This window comes from Ochotona princeps, chromosome 1, assembly GCF_030435755.1.
Source record: "Ochotona princeps isolate mOchPri1 chromosome 1, mOchPri1.hap1, whole genome shotgun sequence".
Taxonomy (NCBI): domain Eukaryota; kingdom Metazoa; phylum Chordata; class Mammalia; order Lagomorpha; family Ochotonidae; genus Ochotona; species Ochotona princeps.
This window is the reverse complement of record NC_080832.1, coordinates 15,170,519-15,194,392: the sequence shown is the minus strand read 5'-3', so window position 1 is coordinate 15,194,392 and position 23,874 is coordinate 15,170,519. Positions and strand designations below refer to the sequence as shown.

Here is a 23,874-nt window from a genome sequence, read left to right as displayed (position 1 = left end):
GTCGTCAACTGGAGAAGGCCCAGTCCTATAACATGTGCTCCTGGTCAGACCACATGTCTATATGATTTTCCTTGAGATTAGGGATCAAATGCAGTGGTTTAGTTGGGGAGTCCCCTAAGATACCATGCATAGGAGGTCCTCGGACCAACTCTGGTGTGTGCTGTGTGGTGCAGGGACAGGCCTAACCCAAGCATGTACTGGTGTGTGGATCTGCCTGGCCATCCCTTACCCTCACCCTGACATTCATATGGACTTGCAGTCCTCGTGGATCCTAGTCCATCCTAAGGCCCATGCTTGAAGCCTTGCAGGGGCTATAACCTAGTTGGGGGCAACCTGGAAGAGCCCTGCCAGGCCCACTGCCAGCTCTGGTTTTCATGTGTGCAGCTGGGTGTTGCATTCTAGTGTGGCCTGGCCTGTCCCTAGCTCTGACTCTCGCTAACGTGTACTGGCCTAGCCCAGCCTGGTCCTCTCAGAGCCCTGGCTTTCACATCACGGGCAGGTATTGCAGGGCAATCTCAAAGAACTGCTACCAGGCCTGCCTCTAAACATAGCTTTCAAGCACATGGACTGGTATATTCATCTGGCACTGGGTGGCCTTCTGGATTTCCTCATGAATTCTTTCTTCTGTCCCAGCTCCCTTGGTACCTGCTGGTGCGATGGCCTAGTTCATGCAAGCCCTTAGAAATAATTTTATACTAATAAAATAAGCTGTAATTGACTCCTATTCTGATATGTCCCTAGTCCCCTGGCTCCAGGTAATGCACAGGGCCTATATGCATACACAGCATCAGTGAAGGTAGTGGGAAGACCTTGGCCAGCATGAACTCACACTGGGGCAACAGGTACCCTATCCTCTCCCTTTCAAGCCCTTTTAAAGAAAGAATACGCAATCATGCTGGCATACTGATGTAGTTAACACAGGATTGGCATTAACCAGGCCCAGAAAGTCAGCCAGCTGTTGGCTGTTTTTCTCCCAGCAGTGTAACACTTGGTGCACTCCTGGTGCAAGGAAACCTAGGTAATTGCTTACAAATGGTGGATATTTGTTTCTGTACTACTGGTTTAGTTTATCTAAGCCTAATGTTTTCCAGTTGTATTTATTTTCTTGCAGAAGACAGGATTGTTCCATTTGTTGTTGTTGAGTAGCATTCCATAACATCTACATTCCACATTTTCTTTATACAACCATCAATAGACATCTATCTGGGCTGATTCTATATCTTAGCTTTTGTGAGTTCAGCTGCAATAAATGTAAGGTCCGTATACCTCTTCCATGTACTTGTTTAATTTCATCTGGGTGAATTCCTGGGTATGGCATGGCTGGGTCACACAGATCTATTTTCAGATCTTTCAAGAATCTCCATCCTGTTTTCCAAGATGGTTGTACTCTTTTACATTCCCACCAGCAGTGGATTCAGGTACCTTTCCTCCCACTTCCTCACTAGCGTTTATTGTTTTTTGAGTGATAGCTGTTTTAACTGATTGATGTGAAATCACATTCTGGTTTAACTGTTGACTAGTGAGCCTGAGCATGTTTCATGTGTCTGTTGGCCATTAAACTTCCTCCTTTGTATGGTTTTGTTTTTCCGGGTGGGGGGTGGTGGGGAGCACAGGCTGTTTGGATGATAACTGCTCTCTAGTAGCTTAAGCTACTGAGGGTTTCTTATGTTTCTGTGAGAGTTTTAGCAGGGTCTTTGTTGCTTTTTATGTGTATGTGTGTGTGTGTGTGTGTGTGTGTGTGTTTATTTGCTTGTTTGATCTGAAGAGAATATCCCTGGTATTTTGATTGGGATCTCATTTAATTTGTAAATTGTTCTGAGTTATATGGACATTTTAATATTAATTCTTCCAATCCTTGAATGTGAACAACTTTTCCATTTTCTTGTGTCTTTTATTTCTTTTTTTTTAATGTTTTGTAATTCTCATTGTTCAGATCTCTCACATTCTTGGTTAAATTGCTTCCCACTTATTTAAAATTTTTTTGTGGCAATTGGTGCTAATCTTACAGGATTTTTCTTAGCAATGACATTTTGTATACAATGGCTGTCGATTTCCATGTGCTGATTTTATATCCTGCAACTTTGCTCTTTTATAAATTCCAATAATCTGTTAGTGGACCCCTTGTGTTCTCCTATGAATAGGGTGATGTCCTCTACAAATTCCTTTTCAATTTGTATCCTTTGATTTCTTTTTCATGCCTAATGGCTCTGGATAAAACTTCAAGCACTAAATTGAATAATGGTAAGAGTAGACATGTAGACATACTTTCTATTGTATGTATCTTTTTTTAGGTGATGTATGTTTTTTGTAGCAGAAAATCAATGAATCTCATGTTTGTAAAAAAAATATATATTTATTTAATTTTTTTTTGAAAAGCAAAGTTGCCAAGAGGAGAGAGAGACAGAGAGAGAGAGAGAGATTGACTGCCATTTCCTGGTTTACTCCCTAAATGGCTACAATGGCTGGAGCTAAGCTGAACCAAAACCAAGAGCCAGGAGCCTCTCTGGATCTCCCATGTGCGTATAGGGGCCCAAGGCCTTCAGCAATCCCCTGCTCATTTCACAGGCCATAAGCTGGGAGCTGGATCAGAAGGAGAGCAGCTGCGACTCAATTGGCACCATATGGGATGTCACCATTGTAGAGATATGTTTAGCGCACTATGCCATGGTGCTGGCACAACTGTCTTTTTTCTTTGATTATCTTCTTAAGGTTTATTTATAATTTTTATTTGAATGCCAGAGTTACAGAGATTTTGGGAGAGGAGAGATCTTTCATCTGCTGGTTCACTCACCAAATGGCTACAACAGTCAGAGCTGTGCCTATCTGAAACTGACTACCAGAAGTCTCTTGTGTCTCCTACATTGGTATAGGGGCCCCAGGAACTGAGCCATCCTCCACTGCTTTGCCAGGCTCTTACCAGAGAACTGGCTCAGAAAGGAGCTGTTGGGACTCAATCTGGTGCCGACATGGAATGTCTGCTCCACAAGCAGAAGATTAGCCTTCCATATCATGTCACTGTCCCCAATTGCATATATATATTTTTTTAACATCTATTTTATTTTTACCCAAAAATCAGAGTTAGACAAAGTTAGAGAGGAAAGAAAGATCATTCATGCATTGATTCACTCACCCAATGACTGCCACAGCCAGAGCTGGACTGGTCTGAAACTGAGTGTCAGAGTTTTCTGGGTCTTTCACATGGTTTCAGCAGTCCAAGGCCCCGGGCCATCCTCAGATGCTTTGCTAGGTCATTACCTGGGAGCTGGGTTGGAAGTGGAACAGCCAGGACTCAAACAGGTACCCATGGGAATGTTGGCATTACGGGCAGAGAACTGATGAACTACACCACCGTGCTGGCCTACTTTTTAATCCATTTAGCCAGTCTGTGTCTTTGTATTGGATCATGAGATCCACTTCCCTTCAGAGTTCCCGTGTTTAGCATATCTGCTGCCGAAGTGAGCATACCTTCAAAGTTATTACTGATAAATATCAACTTGATCCTGCTGCTTTCCCATAAATATTCATATTATTTGTTTTGGATTGCCTTTGCACTTTCAGTAGATGCTGTGCCTTCACTCTGTCTCCTTATGACGGCTATTATTCCATTTCTGTGTGCAGCATGGCCCTAAGTATCATGTGTAAAGCTGGTGAATGGTGACAGGTTATTTCAATTTTTGTTTTGGAAGGTATTTTATGTACATTTATAAATGAGAACTTTGCGGATATAGCATTCTGGGTTGACAGGTTTGGTTTTTTTTAAGATTTATGTCTTTCAAAATTCAAAATTACATTTAGAGGGGAGAGAGAAGGAGGGAGGAATGAAGAGAAAGAGGGAGAATATCAAGAGAGAAAGCAAGCGAGAGAGAAGCAAAGAGAGAGAGAGTTTATCTTCTATTTGTTCATTCCATAAGTGGTCACATGGCTGGGGCTGGGCCAGTCAAAAGCCAAGAGCTGGGAGCTTCTTCTGGATCTCCTACATGGGCGTACAAGCCCTAGCAGCTGGACCATCTGCTGCTGTCTTCCCAGTAGCACTACCAGGGACCCTCCACATCAAGGCAGTGACCTAGGTTGCCTTGCACTAATGAAGTGCTACACTGCTGGGAAGAAAGCAGCCAAAAGCTGGTGGGTATTCTGGGCCCGGTTAAAGCCCAATTAGTGTTAAATATTCCAGTATGCCAGCATAGCTGCTCTCTCCTCTTTCCCTCTCCCTCCCTCCCACCTTTCCATCCTCCTTTCCTTCTTTCCTTCCTTTCTTGTTTTCTGTTGTTTTGGGGGTTGTTTTGCTGTTGTTTTGCTAGTTCCTTCAGGTATACACTTAGCTCATTGATCTGGTGTCTTTCTTGTTTCTTGATGTACATATGTGCTGTTCCTGGAGTGTGCTGTAATTCCCTCTGGGTTCTATGTAGGTGCCTGTGTGAGTCTGTCTCTTGTCACTCTTGCCTCTAGAAACCTTCCAGGCTGACTGATCTGCTCTGATCTCCCACTGTCCCTGACATACCCTGGAACCTTGTTTCTGGAATTCTCTTCCTCTGATCCACACCTGTTTTTGCCTTTCCTCTGCATCTTGGAGTCTGCTCTGCTGAGTGCTCCCAGGAGAAAGTAGCCGCCAAAGGGAGCATGCACACGGGGCCTCCCTGCTGCTGCCAGGGCCAGCACCATCCGCACCAGTCTTTCCAGAACACCCCTGTGCTTTCAGCTTTCATCCACGTGGTCTCTTTCTTTCAGGGTTGCTGTTCAGTTGGAGTGTGAACGTGCACAATGTGTGTGTTTGTACAAAGCTTCTGTCCCTAGCTCCCTGGTTCCAGGTGATCCTGTGTACCTCATAGAACCAGCATGAATGACAAGGAGCACAGGAGTGAGGAAGTCAGGAGTCAGGGATGCAGGTGCCATGGCCAGGAGGTGACCTCCGTTATTCCCAACCCTTCGTGGGCTGCTTAGTGTCCTAGAACTGGAGGAAGGACTGTCTGTGAGTTGTTTTCATGTCATCAATGTTACTTGCATTTTTCGTTCACAGATGCTCATTCTCTTTGCCATCGCTTCACTGTCATCCCCAGAGCCCAAGCTGGCCCACAAGTGTGTGAATTCCAGGGTCATATAGATGGCAAAATCTTTCTAACTGGTGCCTGTGGCTTCAACAAGGCCAACTGTTTTATTCTCCCTGGGAATGAAACACTTATCCCTGACAATGAAGAAAAAGAAATGAAGGAAACATTCAGAGAAGTGACAGACATCCTCATACAACAGCAGGCTGAGATGAACCCAGCAGATGACACAAGCAGGGGTGAGTGGGAAAAGACCAGGGTGGCAGATGACAGGTGTTGTGAAACCAGGGACTCAGGATTCTCCTTTGGAGGTGTAGAGTGGGGCAGGACCGGGAGGACAGTCAGGGCCAGGGGCAATGGAGGGGATGGGGGCAGAGGATAGCAGATGGGGACAAGGGCTTGTCAAGACTAATCTTGGCTCATCTCTTCCCAATGAGGACAGATGCCCTCAGCTTGCAGGCAAGGATGTGCTGTGTTCGTGATGCCTCTGGGCGCACACATGGGTCCTGGCTGTTCAGCATCAGTGGACAGAAATCTCTCCTCCTTGACTCAGAGCAAAGAAGATGGACAGAGCTTGATCCTAGAGCCAGATGGCTGAAGACATGGCAGAATGACAGCCACATGATGGAGTTTTTCCGCAAAGTGTCAGTGGGAGATTGTCAGAGCTGGCGTAAGAACTTCTTGCTGTACAGGAAGGAAATGCTGGAGATCACAGGTAAGAGCAAGAGCTTTGGGAACAATTGTGTGTGTGCATGTGTGATGTGTATGCGTGCACATGTGTGTGATGTGAGTGTGGCTGCTCTGTGTATATGTGTGGATAGGAGTGTATGTGTGAGTGTGTGTTGTGAGTGTGGATTCTCTGTGTGGGTGAGAGTGTGTGTGTGATTGTGTTGTGCTTGTATGTGCATGTGTGAATATATGTGTGAGAGTGATCCAGCCTGGAGCCTTCTCCCCAGAACAGCAGAGTCCAGCCCAGCGTCCTCCCTGCATCTCCTCCCACCTCTGCTTTTCCTCTGCGTTGTCTCTTCCTCAGGGCATGGATTTTACTCCACTCACCCTGCCTCTTCTCCAGCCTTCTAGCTGAGGCAGTCCTTGTGTCTAAGCCTCCTTCACTGTGCTCTCTTCCTAGAATCACACCCTTCCTGTTTTGCCTGCACACTCTCGTGGATCCTGCAGAACCCGTATGGACTGCTGTGACCCATCTCAACCACCACCTGGTCCCTCTCCTCGTCTGGGACAGCGAGAGTATCATGTATCTGGAAACCCTGGCTCCCCTGTCTGGCAGATCGTTCCCTGGGTGTAGGACATATCCTCCCTCGCTGCTACCCGAGAGCCTGTCACAGTGACCAGCATGGAAAACGGGAGGCAGTTGTGTACACAGCCACATTGCCCAACTGCAGAAACTGGAAGATTTCTGGATGCAGGAATCTGTACAGGGGCCATAACTGTTTTTGCTTGCATTTCAGCAACACCAACCACAACCCCAGAAGCATCACCCTCCAAAGCGACAGTCCTCAGGCCCAGCCTCTGGACCCTCCTGCTCCTCACTGGCTTAGTTCTGCTTTGGCATGTAAGTGGACCCTTTCAGCACAACTGGTGTTGAAGGCAGCATTGTGAGGTAAGAGGGAGGCAGATGGGTGAGGTAGGAGAATGGGAAAGTGAATTCCCCAAGTCCATCCCTGCCCTCTGTGCTGTCCCTTTTTATACTGGACAGGACCCAAGGAGAATGAGACCTGTGGGACTCAGTAGAATGTTCATCCCTGCCTAGTAACTTCTCAGTATCTCCCCCAGGGCTCTTAGCATAATTAGCAAATATGCCCTGAGCACATGGTCTTGCAGGCCACAGTCCAACTGTCCACCATCTCCCATGCCATCTAGACCTGAACCTTATTTGTTCATCTTCTGCTTATTTCTGCCTTCATCCTTAGGAGTTGACTCTAGCTTGATTACAGTAGAATGACTATAGCTAACAACAGTGTATTTACCAATTGTTAATATTAACCTTCTTACTACACAGAAAGAAGTTTGAGGTGATGTATGCATTAATTATTATTTATACATGGACACAATCTATTTACGCACAGAAACATATTTCACCCAAAAATATGAATAATTACAAGTCATTCAGAAGTAAAAATGAAGAGGACTACTGACTGGTGATCAATAGCCAAGGTTTATTCACATCGTTAAATTTTTAAAGTGTTGGGCTCATGTTGGCCGGGAAGGAGGGTCTGAAACAAGACGTGGTTTACTTCTGGTAATCAAGGAGGCGTCAATCAGTAAAAAATGTGTTCTTTGAGACGCCTACTAATAATTACACACCATTGGAGAGAAGCACCTCTCTTTGGTCTATGATCGAAGCTTGAGGATTAGGGAGTTCTTGGCCCAGACATTTTCATATCAACTGCCTTAAGTTCTTTGTCCCGAGTTTCTGGGGCTTTCTCATAGGTTTACAGTTGGTGAATGGTCTTCAACAGGCAAAGAATACAGTTCCCTAATTTTCTAGCTTTTCTCAATCTACACTTTGGCCATCATTGGGCATGCTTAATTTCCTTTTTTTCTGTCATCAGCAAGCTTTTGAGTAATGTCTGTCGGGCTGGCTTTGTGGCAGCAAAGTCTTTCAAATCCTGCTTGCTGTGGAAGCATTTTATTTCATTTTCAAACACAAATGAAAGCTTTGCTGGATATAGTATTCTGGGTTGATAGTTTTTCTGTTTTAGGATCTGGAAAATATCACTCCATTCTCTTCTGGGCTGAAGGGTCTCCACTGAGAAGTCAGCAGTGAGTCTGATGGGTGTTCCCCTATATGTTATCTGCTCCTTCTTGTGTGACTGTTTCCGTATCTCTCCTTTATGTTCAGCAGAAGGGAGCTTGACAGTGATGTGTCTAGGTGAGGGTCTTTCTGGGTCAAATCTCTTTGGGGTCCTCTTTGCTTCCTGTATTTGGCTTACATTCCTAATGTCTGAAAAATTCTCTTTTATAATTTCTTGGAATACACCCTGCAATCCTGCCTCTCTTTCCACACCTTCAGGAACTCCAATAACTCTTATATTACATTTTCTAAATGTGTAATTCAGTTCTTGGAGAGTTTTTGTAACCTTATTCAGTTCTTCTTCCAAATTTCTGCTTATTGTGCGTGCTTGAATAAAGTGCTTTCCAATTCTGAAATTCTTTCTTTTGCCTCACTCATTCTAATGGTGTGTCTTTCTCTTCCTTTTTGCTCTCTTGTATTCTTTGGTCCGAGTGTTTCCATTTGCTTCTGTTTCCTAGTTGGTATCTCTGTTGTGTTGTATTCCTCACATTGCTTGAGGTCTAGCCTTTGTCTCTGGCTGTCTCTGAAGGGATTTGTGCTCTTTGCAGGTCTTCTGTTTCCCTTCTCCATGGCCTTTTATGTCTGCAGGTTTTCTCTTCAGATGCTGTCTTTATGTTGTGGCTGTCGTGCACAAATTTGTGCTCTATTTTACAGTTCCTGAAAAACAATTGATTTAACTGATTAAAAAAAGAAAGACTTGACAGTTCCTGTTGTGTATGAAGAGTTTTGTGTTTGTTCTTGACCTGGAATTATATTTGAGCTTCTGTGCTGGCTGCTCTGGGGACTTGACCTCAGGGTCTGCATTCAGGCCTCCCATCTGCCTCCCTTTGCTCTGGATGTTCCCAGGCAGCTGGTCTTTCTTCTGCCTAGTCTGTCTCTCAGAGTTGGTTTAAGTAGTGTTTTGGCCCTGTGGAAATACTGCCACTAATTTGAACGGTGTTGTTTCTTTTGGATTACCTGAAATATTCTTCAATTGAGTCGATTGGCAGTAAGGAGATGTCCACTTTAACCTTTCCCTTTTATTTGCAAGGCCTAGCCGTGGTGGATGTGGGGTAGCCTAGGTGGAGGCTGAGAAGTGTGGCTGGTAAGGCTGCTCTGAGATTCACCAGATGGATTCACCAAGGTCAGAACCTTTAACATTTCAGCTCCTTATAAGGCACCTTCTTTTGTCCCCCAACTCCCACCTTACAGCTCCTACATAAAACGCCTCACGCACCTTTCTGTCCCACTGTCTGTACCAGATCAGTGAATCTCACAGGAAGTGCTCCCAATAAAGCTTGTTTTAAGCTGAACTCAATTCTGTGTGGATTTCTGGTTCTGAAATGAACTCCAACTTTACATCTGATTCTCAAAACCTGGGAGGAATGTTTCCTCACAGCCCCCGGACCCTCCTGCTGAGGCCACTCCTTTCCTGGACAGCACTGGCCTCCAGGATAGGACCTCTAACCTCACCCTCTGATCAGTCCAGCATACATCCCTAACATCCTTTTGGGACTTCTCTGGCTCTTGGGTTTCCCGGCACTCTGAACTCACAGCTGCATCTGGGATTCCCCACTGTGCACACAGGCACAACACCACCATGAACACAGATGCTCCAGCACTGTGGACCACTGCTGTCTGGCCACCTGTGACCTTGGGACACAGACCTGCACTGCCTCAGCCAGTGACTACTCCTCCTTCATTGTGCTTGCCTCCTGGCCCTCAACCTGACCTTCATCCTCCTCCTCCCAACACCCTCTCAGACTCCAATATGGACTGCTTGTGGACAAAATTTCATAGGTTCTCAGAGATTTCTGATGCAACATACCACTCCATTCAGATTAAAGGTGGCCTACTGCTTGCTGCAGATGGTGGGTGAATGTAACCTCTTCCCCTCTCAACATGTTCCTCTGCACGCATCAGTTCTCAGACTTTACCCTCCTCGAAAATCTAGGGTTACACTAATCCCAGCACCTTGGCTTCTGGGCGTTCCAACGAGGCTGGAGAGTTCAAGCCTCATATAGTCGCCACTTGGCCTGCCTCCTGAAATTCTCAAAACCCTGTAATTCTCTCACCTCTGAACATGCCAACTCATTTTCCTCTACAGCGTGGCTGCGACTCAACACAGTTTAGACAATGATTCCATGTGCTATGATCCAGACAACTTCTACCACTGCTATGGCAAATAATGAAAGATCTGCTGTTGAAGTCTTCTTCTGCATTCTCACTCTGTCAGTCCTTCTCTCCCTCTCAGGATCTAGCACATTCTCAACCCTAAGATTTCTTCATTCATTCTTTCCCTCTCCAGTCTAACTCTCAAACATTCACCAAGGGAAACTTCCACCTTTCCTCTTAAGTCTCTCCTCCCACCCAGTATCCTCAGGGTCAAGCTCTTGTGCTGGCTCTCGCGCTCTCTCTCTCGCTCTCTCTCTCTCTCTCTCTCTCTCTTCCTTAGCACAGTCACTGTGGCTTCTTTTGTCCTCTTCCTGCTTTCTCAGCTGAGCCAACCTCCCCACAGCTTCAACGTCTCCAAGGTTAGTTTAATTTTTTCCCTCTCTTTCTTTCTCTACCTTTTTTTAAGGGAGAAATTTATTATATATTTTTAATGGAAAGTCAGATATACAGAAAAGAGGAGAGATAGAGAGGAATATCTTCCATCCACTGATTCATACTCCCTAAGTGACCACAATGGCTGAAGCTGCACCAATCCACAGGCAGGAGCCAGAAGCTTCTTCTGGGTCTCCCACGTGGGTGCAGGGTCCTAAGGCTTTGGGCCATCCTTACTGCTTTCCCAGGCCACAAGCAGGAAGCTGGATGGGAAGCGGGGCCACTGGGATTAGAACCCACGCTCATAAGTGATCCAGGCACTTGCAAGTTGAGGACCCTAGCCACTAGGCTTCCCTCTCTTTATCATATTCCACCTCTTTTGCAGAGAGTGACGGGGTAGGAGATAAACTTAACTGGGTCCACAAAAGAATATCTAGCCTCTTGTGGACAATGTTTGTACATAATGCAATAAAACTCTGAAACTATTCTCTAAATACAAGATATTTATATCATGGATACACTGGTACAACAGTAAAACCTAATTCACTGTTAAAATGTTCTTGGGTGTGAGATGCACCCATGTGCTTTTATCTGCTAGTTTCATATTAAGCTACAAAAAATAGGTCCCAGAGAGGTAGTCTAGTGGCTAAAGTGCTTGCCTAGAACACTCCAGGATCCCATATGTGCCGATTCTAATACTGGCAGCCCTGCTTCCTATCAATCTCCCTGCTTATGGCCTGGGAAAGCTGTTGAGGATGGCTCAAAGTCTTAGGACCCTGTAACTATGTGTGTGGGACCCGGAAGAGGCCTCAGGCTACTGGCTTCAGATTTGCACAGCTCCAGTATTGAGACCTCGCTGGGAGTAATCACCAGATGGAAGGTCTTCTTCTGTCTCTCCTCCTTTCTATATATCTGACTTTTTAAAAAATAAATAAAATCTTTAGAAAAAAAGATAAAAATTATTGCATGCATGAAAATGTGTTCTGGATGACAAAGCTTGTGAAGGGTGTAAGTTTTAGATGAAAGGAAAGAGCAAAGCTAAAGAGAAGAAAATAAAGTTGAAACTATTTTTTTTTTAAATAAAAGGGATGGGGAATCAACGAGATGTGAGAGGAATACATCTTGTATGATTTATATGTATTATAGTTAATCATGTATTGTCTACAGCATTTTATCAATATTTATCACTGATACCTGGAATTAAAGTGGGAACTTCTGATGAAACAAAGTTTTTAAACACACAAGTTATTGTAACATCTCCTTTAAAATGGCTTTTTTTCTCATTTGGAGTAAGTTTTCCAGGTACCTCCAGGCAACTCTGGATCTGACTCTGTTGAATTGTCTCAGAGTGAGAGATAAGCTGGTGTGCTGCCTCTTAGCTCCAAGTAGTTTCATCTTGAGGTAATCCTTGTGTTCTCTGCCTTTCCTTAGGTTCTCACTGCTTAGGATCAGAAGGTTATGTACTTGTTTTAATGGTATTTGAGTGATCACTTTATGTCAATAATTACATCTGACCTATATTATATCATGTAAAGAGATTCTATTTCAACCATGTATTTTAAGCCCACTTGACATCCTTGGCAGGCATTCAAGAACTCAAAAGTTTCAAACGTTGGCAGTTGATATCTTCAGTGGGTTCTCCTAAAAACGTCAAAGAATTTATATCTCATTTTATAGAGACAATAGCTGATTAGTATGATCCAACTATTTGTATTATATTAAAATACTGTCAAGGTACAAAGCGGTACCAAATTTTGTTATATTAAAATACTCTGGTTACAGAACTCTGATGATCTTTTATGTTATCACTCCTAATTGTTATCTCAATTCAAAATGGTCTAAAAGTTACATCTTTATGTAAATTCCCGTATGTACTTCCTAAGAAAATTAAATAAGTGCCTCAGTTAATGAATGTAATGGTTCCAGATGCACCTGTGTGAAATCAGGTTAAAATCTGTTTACCTGTATTTGTAAACCATCTAAAAACATGGCAAACGACTGTTGCTATGAACAGCAGACAATTTTAATCAATAAATTGCACTTTAAAGCATCTAAAAAACTTTATCCCATTACTGAAACTGACGATTGTTCTGTCCTAAACTAAGAATACTTTATCAATGCAAAAAAATCTCTTTGGTTCACGTATCTTAAATCTCAGACTGCTTTTAAAAGTATTTTTGTCACTCATATGTTGCTGTTCAAGTTCTCTGATCAACCAAATTACTAATGTTATTCTCATTGTTTTCTCTAAGGAACAATTTAAGTTCATTGTAAACCTGTATTCTTGTCTCAAATCTATAGCAGACATCAAATCTTCATAAATGTTTGCTTCAACACCCAACAGCTGTAACCTTCTTTTTTTTAAATTATTTTTTTAATAATCTTTCTTAGTTGATTAGGGAACAAAGGGTCAAGGGCTACAGGGTGAAAGTGGGTAATACCATTGTTTCCACATCAATATCATAATACCCTGTATCTGGGGTGAGGGAAAAAAAACAAAGGGAAAAGCCCCACCCAACCTCCCACCCATCCCAGATCCCCAATGGGAGGCGCGCTCGGAGGGTCCTGCTCATACAGTTTTGATAGTTCATCAGTTCTGGATTGCTGCCAATCTCTCAGTTCCAATCGCTGTGAACCCTATTCAGAATCCACTGGCTGACAGTCTCTTCATGGTTGGGGTTCTAAGATCAGCAGTTCAGTTGGAGGGATCTCCAAAGAAACTTCATCAGAGATGATCCCAAACCTGATTCTTGCGCGAGTTTGCTAGACACCGTCCGTCACACCAATCAGCTTATGCTCATGCTGGTCGTTGAGACTCCTGGGTTTGTTCTGTTTCCAGCCCTGTCTTCCTCGTGAACCAACGGGTGTTGTAGTCCAGTTCGATCTTGCCCACTTCATGCTCGGTCCTCACGCAAATTGGTTGGAGCTTCAGCCTAGTTGGGGCAACTCCCCATAACCCCCACCAGTTCTGCCCACTACCCTGGTTCCCATGCTTGCCAGTATGCACCGCAGGCTTGTCAAGTCTGTCCCACATCCCGTTTAGCTCTCGCACATGTCTATGGGCATTGAAGCCCAGCTCAACCCAACCAACCTACTATCCAGCCCACACACCTACTGGCAGGTGCCCTTCTGTACAGCCACCCCTGCCCCTGTCCTGGTGTTCGTGCTGTCCAATGAGAGTGGTAGCCCCGAAGGAGGTGCCCACTATTTCCCTTCTAGGCTACACTCATTCCCAGATTATGCACTCTCCAGGTAGTTTTGGCATTTGACTTGACAGAATTAGCTCCCAGTGCCAGCCTCTGCCAGCTAGTACTGCGGCTAGCCGAACCAACCCTCACCCACTCTAGTTTTTGCTTGCACCAGTCGGAACAGTCAGCCCACCTTGGCCCTTCCCTTATCTAGCCCACATGCGGCCCACAGGTATAACAGCCCTGCCTATTCTGATCTGCCCCCATCCCGGCTCACGCTTGGTAGTCAACCCTGATGGAGGCTCAGTATCTGAACATAAAAAGATTTTGAAGTGACCACTAGCTGGGGGCGGGGGGTTGAATTTTGAATGTGCAGAGTAATTATGAGAGCACTCCTAAATTTAGCACACCCCTTGTTGTTTTGCATTTTTTGTTTGGTAACAAATGAAAATTCCCCTACATCCCACACAGAGAGCAGTTGTGGCCCTTTAACTTCCAGGGGGCAATAGGGAAGGTCCCTTTTCGCATGGGGCGCTGCAGATCCAGTAGAGCTCAGGGGATGAATGGCTGCTTGTGGTGCCCAGCTGTGGGCTCATGAGCTTAGCAGGGCTAGCAAAGACCATCCCTCACAGCACTGATTGCGGCTGCTTTTCTGATTCTCCAGCTGGAGTTTAAGGGCCTGGTTTTTGGAAACCTCATCTCTACCTCTATTTTTGTGCCTTACTGCTTCATAGCGCTTCTCCATTTCTTTATCCTTCCTGCTTTCTACAAGCTTGGCAGTGGACTGCAGGGATGGGAACTGTGTGTCGCTGTATATCTGGTGGTCCCTGTGGCGTTTTCCTGGTTGTGGTTAGCCTGGCTCCAGGTGGCCTCTACACACCACTAGACATCGCTGGTTCTGGAGTTTCTGTAACAATTACTGGAGCGGGAGCTGCTTGTAGTGGAGCTGTTTTGTTCCAGGGACCTGAAGATTTTTCTAGGCCACCACGGCCACCTTCCCCTCCACCTTCTTCCCAGTTATCACCTGGATCTTCCCTCTTTTCAGTATCATCTTCTTCCTTTTCACTTACTCGCATTGCCTGAACTCGAAGGCCACTGTAATCAAGCTCTTTTTGCTCAAATTCTTTCCATTCATCTGCATCCTTGGTCACAGCCTTGGCGGCGGCCCCGGGCCCCATCCCCCACGCCCGCTGAGCCGCTGCTCCCGCCCGTCGCTCCTTCTTCTTCTTGTCCCTCTTGGCGAACAAGTTGTCCAAGCTCCGCACCTCCTTCTCGGCCGTGGCCGAGGCTTCCTGGGCCCGGATGGGTGGGGCCCGTGGCGCTCTCCCGCCACTAGGGCTCAAGGTCAGCTGGGCGATCACAGGCCTGGCGCGGCGCCACCCCGACCCAGCAGCTGGCCAAGGCGCGAGCGGCTCCCTCCCGCCGGCTTCCCTGGACCGCGCCGCGGCAGCAGGGCTGGAGTCCCGCCTCTCCACAGCCAGGCCAAGTGCAGTCCCTGGCGGCGCGCGAGCCGGAGCTCAAGGAGAGGGCAATAAATCTTAAACAAACAAACAAACAAAAAAACAAAACAAAACAAAAAAAAACACAAGAAAGAGTGAGACGGGTTGTTGCAGCTCAGGAAGTTGGAGTTCTTGGTACCGAGTTCTGCATTTTCCCAGGACTGGCCATCAGGGAAATGCGCATGGAGGCTCTGCAGAGTGACTGTGCTGGGCCGTGTAGGTGGAGGTGTGTGTTCATTCCCCAGGGACCCGCTCCCTCCTAAACCACATGGACGCAGAGTTATTGCTGTTGCTGTTCCTACTTTCAGTGGGCCTGGACCTTTCTTCCACATTTCCCTGAGTCCTGTCAGCAGCCCTCACCTGCACAGGTGATATTGCCCCAGGCAAGGCTGTCATCTGAGCTAAGGCTGCAGACAGTGTGCTCCCCCTCAGCCTCTGCTGCCTGCCGACATCCTCAATGGGGCTGGCAGCACATGGAAAGAAAAATAAAACAACCGTGTCACTAGGACTAGAGCCGGATTTGTTGTGACAAGCTCATATAGCTCAGCAGAGTGAGCAGCCTGGCATTTCTGAGGTTCCCAGTTGGAATCTCAGGTAGAGGCTGGGTAGGAGGCAAGGTGAGACCCTGAGACCCTGAGACCCTGGAGCGGGGGAGCGCGAGGAAAGGGCCAGCTGTGTCTCCACCGCCTCCCCCACCCCGGGGTGCCCTATTCCTCCGCCAGCCCAGCTGAGGTCTCTGTTTCCTCCACCAGCTCCCCAGAGGCATGGCAGCCCCTTCGCCCGTGTCGCAATCTGTGCCCCAGCCCCACTGCCCAAGTGCTTATCGCCTCCCTGTCACCACCTCCTGCCATCCCCAGCTCCCCGCGCCCTGGAGTCGGGTAGTTCCCCGCCAGCTCTGTGCAGTCTCCCTTTCCTCCACCAACAAACACGCCCTTTGCGGCCGGCAACTGAGCTCCTAGTGCCCAAGAGTTTATAAGGCCCCCGGAGGTTCGCCCCTCTTCTCCCCACAACCTGACCTGTAGAATGACTCACTGGGCAGTGCACCAGAGGGTTCTCTTCTGCTCTCAGTGCGTTGGTCTGGCAAGGCCGTCCTCCGCCCCCTTTCCTGCCTCTTCATTGGCTCGCACTCAGTAGGCGGGCCTCAAAGCCGTGCAGCCTTGTCGCGGTCCGCCCTCCCTGCGCTGTCTCCAACTTGGAAGCGGCTGCGCTCGGGAGCAGCAGCAGTGTTGGCCCAGAGAAGCCCGGAGCCAGCAGGTGTGCCTGGGAGACCCCGATCTACTGCTGCCCTCCTGCCTCTGCGCTGGTGAGTTGGGCAGGAGCTGGAACCAGGGCAAGTGGAGGGGTGAAGTGCAGGGATGAGACCTACAGGCAGAATGACATGGGAAGTGGCTCAAAGTTTTAAGAAGGGCAGTTTACTTTTTGGAGGTTTTTTTTTTTTTTTTTTTTAAAGCTAGAATTCAGCACTGGAGGGCTCCGCGCCGCCCCCCGCTCCGCGCCGCCTCCCCGCAGACGCGGGAAGGACTCCCCGCCGCCCTCCCGGCTGGACCCGAGATGGGCTCCCCCACCCCTCTGCCCCAGACCCAGGACAGGCTCCCAGTCCCCTCCTCGCCCGACCCCAGACGGGCTCCCAGTCCTCTCCCCGCCAGATCGGGATGGGCTCCCCGCCGGACACGGACACGGGGCCGGGCACACGCTGCTCCCCGCCCCCCTCTCCGCTGGACCGAGACGGGCTCCCATCTGGACCCAAGAGGGGCTCCCCGCTGCTCCCCGCCCCCTCTCCTCTGGACCGGGACGGGCTCCCCACTGGACCCAAGAGGGAGTCCCCACCGCTCACCGCTGATCCCCGCAGGACTCGGACGGGCTTCACACCACTCCCCACAGCGTCATCTAGGAGGCACACCCCTTAGCTCGCAAACCCCAAGCGTGCACACACCGCGGCTGCGCAAACCGCCAAGCGCACACACCCCGCTGAGCGCACATGCCGCAGCACACCGGGGGCAGCAGCGGTGTTGGTCCAGGAGGAGCAAGCAGGTGCAAGCAGGTGTGAGTTGGAACCAGGGCAAGTGGAGGGGTGAAATACAGGGATGAGACTTACAAGCAGAATGACCTGGGAAGTGGCTCAGAGTTTTAAGAAGCACAGTTTACTTTTTGAGGTGTTTGTTTGTTTGTTTGTTTGTTTTTAAGCTGGAACTGTAATTTAGTCTTCAGATGGAGGACTGAGGGACAGGAGGAGGAGAAAGAATGGAACTTTGCTGATGACAGCAGGTGGTGGGTGGGACCCAGAGACCCACCTCACAGGGAAGGCCAGCCTCAGGGCTGGGTTGTTCAAGACTCCCAGTGGGTAGTTTGGTCCTGGTGTTGGGCTCAAGAACACTGATTCTGGGCAGGGAGTATATTCTGTGCCTCCTGGCTCTGTTGAGCTTCCTGGTTTTGCCCTGGGAGGACCAGGGCAGAGAGGATGGGGTTTGAGAATAGTAAGATGAGACAAGTGTTCTCAGAAGGAGAAGATTGAGGGACAAGAGGGAGGGAGGAGCCACATCATGTAGTTTCTGAGTTCCCTGTTGTGGTTTTTGCCAGAGGAGAGGAAGGGGCGGGAGTGAGGGAGGGAGCAAGACATGCCTGGGACTGAGCTGAGCCCTGGCCATTCCCCACAGAGGGAGCATGGATGGGAGATCAGCACCCTTGGACTTCTTCTATCTTGTGGTGGGACGGGTGTTCAACAGCAGTCACTGAACTCTAGGTTTTTCCTGCCACTTGAGGTGTCTGCACTATGCAGTTCACATCAGAGGACGGCCATGCCTACAGTCTGATCTTGTAAGGATTTGGCCACATGCTGAGTGGGTGACCTGTCCTCTGCCAGGGACAGAGGCAGAATGCTCATAAGGGTTGTTCAGCTCTTCCTGGACACTCTCACTTTTTCAACACTGTTTGATTCCTTGTTTTCTATGATACAGTTCTGTAGGTGTAGGGGTTCTCTGTCTCCCTGCTTTCTCTCCCTCCCTTTTCACTCCTCTCTCCTGTTCCCCCATGTTATCATAATAGCCAAGTCCCTCTGGCGAGTTTCAAGCTTAACTGTCTGGCGTCCCCTCCTGAGAGACTCTTGAAAAGCATGCAGACTTCACAGCTGCAGAGTCTCCTGCACTAGAAATACCAGAAACTTCCCCAAGAACAGCTCCACAACACCGCATGGCGGGGCATCGCACCCCCAGATCAACATGAAGAACTTCAGAAGAGACCTCCAGTCTCTGCTCCCTGAAAAAGGCTTTTGGGGATTGTATCTCTCAGAGGGAAGTGGAGGCAGGAAACGGCGAGGGATTCACTGTGGAAACTGAGCTGTTCAAATTCCCAAAGACCTAATGTGTTTCTCTTCATCCTCATCTCTCTCCCTCCTCTGTCTTCAGCTGTGAGGCAGGGGACAGAGAACGGCTTTGGGGGAAATGGCAAAATGTCCTGTTTTTCGCCATCACTGCCTCCCTTGCCTTGCACCTTGAGAGGAAACAGAGGAGGGCTCCTTAAAGATGAGGAGGGAATTTGCAAGTTTGAAATGTGTTCACTTAGTAGTTGCATGTGGACGTGACAGCAGCCAGATGGTCTACACAACAAGTGTCTTCACACCACACTAAGGCCCCTTACCCAAACCCAACTCCTAGAAACCAGAACACCACTTCTGTGGTGGGCCTCAATTCCCAATCTCCACCTGAGCTTTGACCATTCTTCTGGGCTCTTAATCCTACATTTTATTTCCTAAAATAAATTTTGGCTTTTCACTTTTGTTTGTCTGATGTAGAAATGACCTGATTAGTTGTTTCCTACTCTGCACTGACAGAGCAACACAAACATGACAGAATATCAAAAACTGAAATTGGGCCTGGCGTGCTAGCCTGGTGGCAGAAGTCCTCACCTTGCACATGCCCTGATCCCATATGGACGCTGGTTCTAATCCCGGCCGATCCGCTTCCCATGCAGCTCCCTGCTTGTGTCCTGGGAAAGCAGTCAAGAATGGCCCAAAGCCTTGGGACCCTGCACAGGCATGGGAAACCTGGGAGAGGCTCCTGGCTCCTGGCTTTGGATCCATGCAGCTCCAGCCATTGCAGTTACTTGGGGAGTGAATTAACGGACGGAAATGTTCCTTTCTGTCTCTCTTCTCTGTCTGACTTCTGAATAAAAATAAATAAATCTTAAAAAACAACAACTGGTAACCTTTTCAACTTTTATTATTGTTATTTTAAACTTTAATTAGTTCTTAGCAGATTCATATTTATACATATGTGTGTATATCTATATGTATATATTGATATAGATCTATGAATGAATGGAATTAGATCCCTGTTTTTCACCATGCACAAGCATCAACTCAGGTTGGATCAAAAATGTAAATTTAAAATCTGAGACTGAGAAGTTGCAGGAAGAAAGCACTGAGGAGGGGCCAGCACAGTGGTGTAGTGGACTCATCCTCAGCCTCTCCTGTGTGGGCACCAGTGTGTGTCCTGGGCTGCTCAGCTTCTGATCCAGCTCGCTGCTATGGCCCGGGAAAGCAGCAGAGGATGGTCTGAGAAGACACAGAGCATGCTTCCAATCTTGCTGAACTTGCTGAGATTACTTGTAGTCTGGCCCAGAAAATGTTCCATGTGCTGGTGAGACAGCAAGTAGAAGAATCTCCCATCAGTGCCCGTGGGGTCCATTGGCTCCATGGTGTGTGCACTCCAGTGGGTCATTGCTGATCTTCTGGAGGATCTGTCCTTGGTGAGACTCAGATGTTGAGGACATTCACTGTGATTGCATTGGAGTCCATCACTCCTCAGGTCTAATAACAATTGTTATATATCTTTGGGCTGTCTTGGTTAACATGTATTTATGACTGTAATGTCTTGTTGAATTGAATATATATCAAAAATATGTAATGCCTTTCTTTATCTCTTTTTACATTTTTGTTTGAAGTGTGTGTTGTCTGCATCAGGCAGCTACTTCTCACATTTGGTTCTCTTCTGTCTGATGTATCTTTTAAAAATATTTTTTTGTAAGATTTATTTATTTTATTGGAAAAGCATATGTACAGAGAGGAGGAGAGACAGAGAGGAAGATTTTCCGTCCGATGATTCACTCCCCAAGTGACCACAACAGCTGGTCCTGCACCGATCTGAAGCCAGGAGCCAGGAACTTCTTTCCGGGTCTCCCACAAGGGTGCAGGGTCCCAAGGCTTTGGGCTGTCTTTGACTGCTTTCCCAGGTCACAAGCAGGGAGCTGGATGGGAAGTGGGGCTGCTGGGATTAGAACCGGCGCCCATATGGGATCCTGGCGTGTTTAAGGCTAGGACCTTAAGCATTAAGCTATCACGCTGGGCCCTGCCTGATGTATCTTTCTCCAACCCATCGCTTTCAGTCTGTATCTCTGTGAAGTGAGTTTCTTGTGGACAACACGTAAAGGGATCTTAGGCTTAACCCTGGGCTAATCTAAGTGTCTTGGTTGGTAATTTGGATCCGTTTGTATTCAATGGTAATATCTCTAGATAAGAACTCAGGGTAATCGTTTTGTTGACTGAATGATGATTCTACTTGCTTTTTATTGAGTTTATTGGTATCCTGTGTTTTAGTATTCATTTCAGAATGTCTTATACATTTGGTCTGTTGGTGATGAAGTCTCTGTCATTCTTATAACTTATTTTCCCTGTATTTAAAAAAAAAAAAAAAAACAATTGGGCCCGGTGGTGGTGTGGCCTAGTGGCTAATGTCCTCGCCTTGATCGCCCAGGGCTCCCATATGGGCTCCCCGCAGGATATGGCATGGGCTTGCTGCTTCATCCTCCTGGACCGGGACAGGCTCCCCTCCGCCTCCCTGCACCTTCCCCGCACCCTCCCTGCAGGACCCGAGACGGGCTCCCTGCCTCCCCGCTGGAAGGAGGACGGGCTCACTCTGTGGCAGATTCTACAGAGTGAAAAGGAGGATATACATTTCAAGGCATCTTCCATTACTTTCCCATGCTATAAGCAGGATTAGCCAATTCTGCCAGTGTGCAGCCAGCACCCCCCCATACACACACCAGGTTTTGAAGCATTTGTTTGTAATGCTGACTAAGAGTGTGAACCACTGTGGATGGCTTTCCTTCTTTACACTATGATCCCGAAATCCACACTCCTCTGGAGGAAATACTGAGGACAGCACCAAGTTACGAGGAAAATAACACTATGGTTATTCACTTATTATGAGTCTCACTATTTGTTTTGTTTTCTTTAAATATTTATTTATTTATTTATTGTTATTGCAAATTCAGATATACAGAGAGGAGGAGAGACAGAGAGGAAGATCTTCTGTCTGATGATTCATTCCCCAAGTGGCTGCAGTGGCCAGTGCTGTGCTGATCCGAAGCCAGGAACCAGGAACTTTCTCCAGGTCTCCCACAGGGGCACAGAGTCCCAAGGCTTTGATTCGTCCTCCACAATCAGGGAGCTGAATGAGAAGTAGGGTTGTCAGGATTAGATCCAGTGCCCATATGTTATCCTGGCACATTCAAGGCAAGGACTTCTGTTCCTAGGCCACTGTGCCGCACCCACTAATTCAGCTTTTTTTTTTTCTTAAATAACAATAAGAACAGATGTATCCACTTTTATTGGAAAGGAAGACCCATAGAGAGAATGAGGGACAAAGAGAAAGATCTGTCTGCTGGTTCACTCCCCAAGTGCAGCAATGTCTAAATCAGGAGCCAGAAGCTGCTTCCAGGTCTCCTGTAAGCATATAGGATGCCAAGGCTTTGGGTCATTTTCTGCTGCTTTCCCTGGCTGCAAGCAGGGAGCTGGATGGGAAATGGAGAAGCTGGAACATGAACTGGTACTCATATGAGATCCCAGTGCTTACAAGTGAAAGATTAACCAATTGAGCCATTGTGTCAGGCCCTTAACTCAGCCTTTTATGGGAATCCCATCATATATTTTGGAGGGGATCACTGATGTCATTCTATTTCTTTTTTAAAAATATACTTTTTATTTTGAATTTCATGGTACAATTCCATAGGGTCTGGGATTTTCTCTGCCTTCCCCCTCCGCCTAATTCTCAGCCCACACTGATTTTCTCCTTATTATTACAATGGTGTAATCCTTCATCAGGAGGATAATTCAATCACTCGGTTATTGAAGTGTGCCCCGACATTGCTGGTACAGACCATGTCAGACCGTCCAGCATCCCCTTGTCTACATAAGTTCAGCAGTTCCATTGGGAGTTCTCTTTATTTTTATCTGGTTTGGGTATTTCCAAAGTGTTGTCCTCCAGAAATTCTTCCCTATACTTGGTCTATCCTGGCATCAAAGTTGTCAATCGTAGTTTGTATTTCACTTGTTGAAGGTTTCTGTAACATTTCTATTGGGTTCTTCTTTGTGAGCTTTGATTCCTTAATGTGTTTTCATTCATGTCACTCATCAATTTCCTTATTTCTTAGCTTTTATTTAAAAAAATATTTATTTTTTTCTTGGAAAGTCAGATATACAGAGAGGAGGAGAGACAGGAGGATCTTCCATCCTCTGATTTACTCCCCATGTGGCTGCAATGGCTGGAGCTGAGCCAGTCTGAAGCCAGGAGCCAGGAGCCTCTTCCCGGTCTCCCACATGGGTGCAGGGTTCCAAGGCTTTGGGCTGTCCTCGACTGCTTTCCCAGGCCACAAGCAGGGAGCTGGATGGGAAGCAAGTCTGCTGGGATTAGAATCAGCGCCCATATGGGAATGCCAGTGTGTTCAAGGTGAGGACTTTAGCTGTTAGGCCACTGCACCGGTCCCTCAATGTCCTTGTTTGGTCTGTCTGTATTCTCTTACATCTCACTGGGTTTTCCTAAGAAACATGATTTTGGATTCTACAACTGCCATCTCATAGATTCCCTCAAGTCAGGATCTATTCTGGAGGATTGTGGGGTTCCCAGAGTGTGTGCATTTGGTGCACAGAGAGCTCATTGTGTGTCTCCGTGGTGATTGTGACAGCCAGGTCCTTGCTCATGGTGTTGAGAGAGACAAGGCTGGCTGTCCCCTTGTCCTGCTGGCAAGCCTGGGTGACTGCCTGGGCTTATGGGCCGGTGTGATGTGGATGGTCCCTTCCTGAGGTCCTGTGAGGAGAGTCCAAGGGGTGCTGTGGCTTCTAACGGCAACAGCCCTGGTCCTGGGACAAGGGAATGTGAACTGAGCCCTGCTCCTGTCCTACAGGGTGACTGCAAGGTAGACGGGAGCTTGTGCTCTGCAGAGTTGAGTCCAGGGTGTTGGGATGCAGGAAGGTCCTGTTGCTTGTAACCACCCCCAGGGGCCAGGGAGAGCCTGAGCTGCACTAGCTTGTGCACTTTTGAGAATGGGGGCAGGAAGCCTCTGAGAGAGGCCCATGGAGAGCAGGGAAAGGGAAGCAGACTCATATTAGTCTCCAGAATGAATCTGCACCTCCATCCAATATTCCTGTGACAGAAGATTCCCTCCAGAACAGCATTTCCTGCTGCCGTCCTGGGAGCTCCAGAAGTCTTGGATGTGCAGCTGATCATCCACTCTTCTTCCTTCTGCCAGGAAGAGGGGACGGCTTCAGGCCTTGCTCAGTCATGGTGTCTGCGGAAGTCCTCAGGCTCGTTCTTTGTGTTCTGCTCCCTCTTCTGCCTCAGGTTTGGGGTGTTCCCCTTGCGGCACATGAAGGTAAGTATGTGACCTGAGGGAATTTTCACCTTGGTTGTGTGTGCAACCCTGTCTCAGCCCCCTGTGGATCTAGCTCAGAAGCTTTGCAAGCCAGGGGAGCCAGAAAGGAGAAAAAGGGAGCTGTCTTTGGAGTGTCTGGGCGTGAAAGCAGCAAGGAACACAGG

At 47.4% G+C, this 23,874-nt stretch overlaps 1 protein-coding gene and 1 pseudogene across 4 annotated transcripts; one reads left to right on the top strand and one right to left on the bottom strand.

The window, feature by feature from the left end:
* Positions 1-5,131: 5,131 nt before the first annotated feature.
* On the top strand, positions 5,132-10,386 carry LOC131480397 (UL16-binding protein 1-like). Of its 4 annotated transcripts, XR_009245500.1 has the most exons (4): positions 5,132-5,281; positions 5,485-5,757; positions 6,509-6,612; positions 10,289-10,386. XR_009245500.1 is itself a non-coding variant. In XM_058664933.1 (3 exons), the coding sequence occupies exons 1-3, from the start codon at positions 5,200-5,202 to the stop codon at positions 6,237-6,239; spliced, it is 423 nt and encodes a 140-aa protein (XP_058520916.1). In that variant the 5' UTR covers positions 5,132-5,199; the 3' UTR covers positions 6,240-6,351. The 4 variants fall into 4 exon arrangements, 1 of the variants encoding a protein (XP_058520916.1); XR_009245504.1 differs by lacking the exon at positions 6,509-6,612 and having other exon boundaries at positions 10,289-10,352; XR_009245497.1 differs by lacking the exon at positions 10,289-10,386 and having other exon boundaries at positions 6,509-6,914.
* A 3,774-nt stretch (positions 10,387-14,160) lies between these two features.
* Positions 14,161-15,251, bottom strand: LOC131481216 (protein CDV3 homolog; annotated as a pseudogene).
* Positions 15,252-23,874: the final 8,623 nt, after the last annotated feature.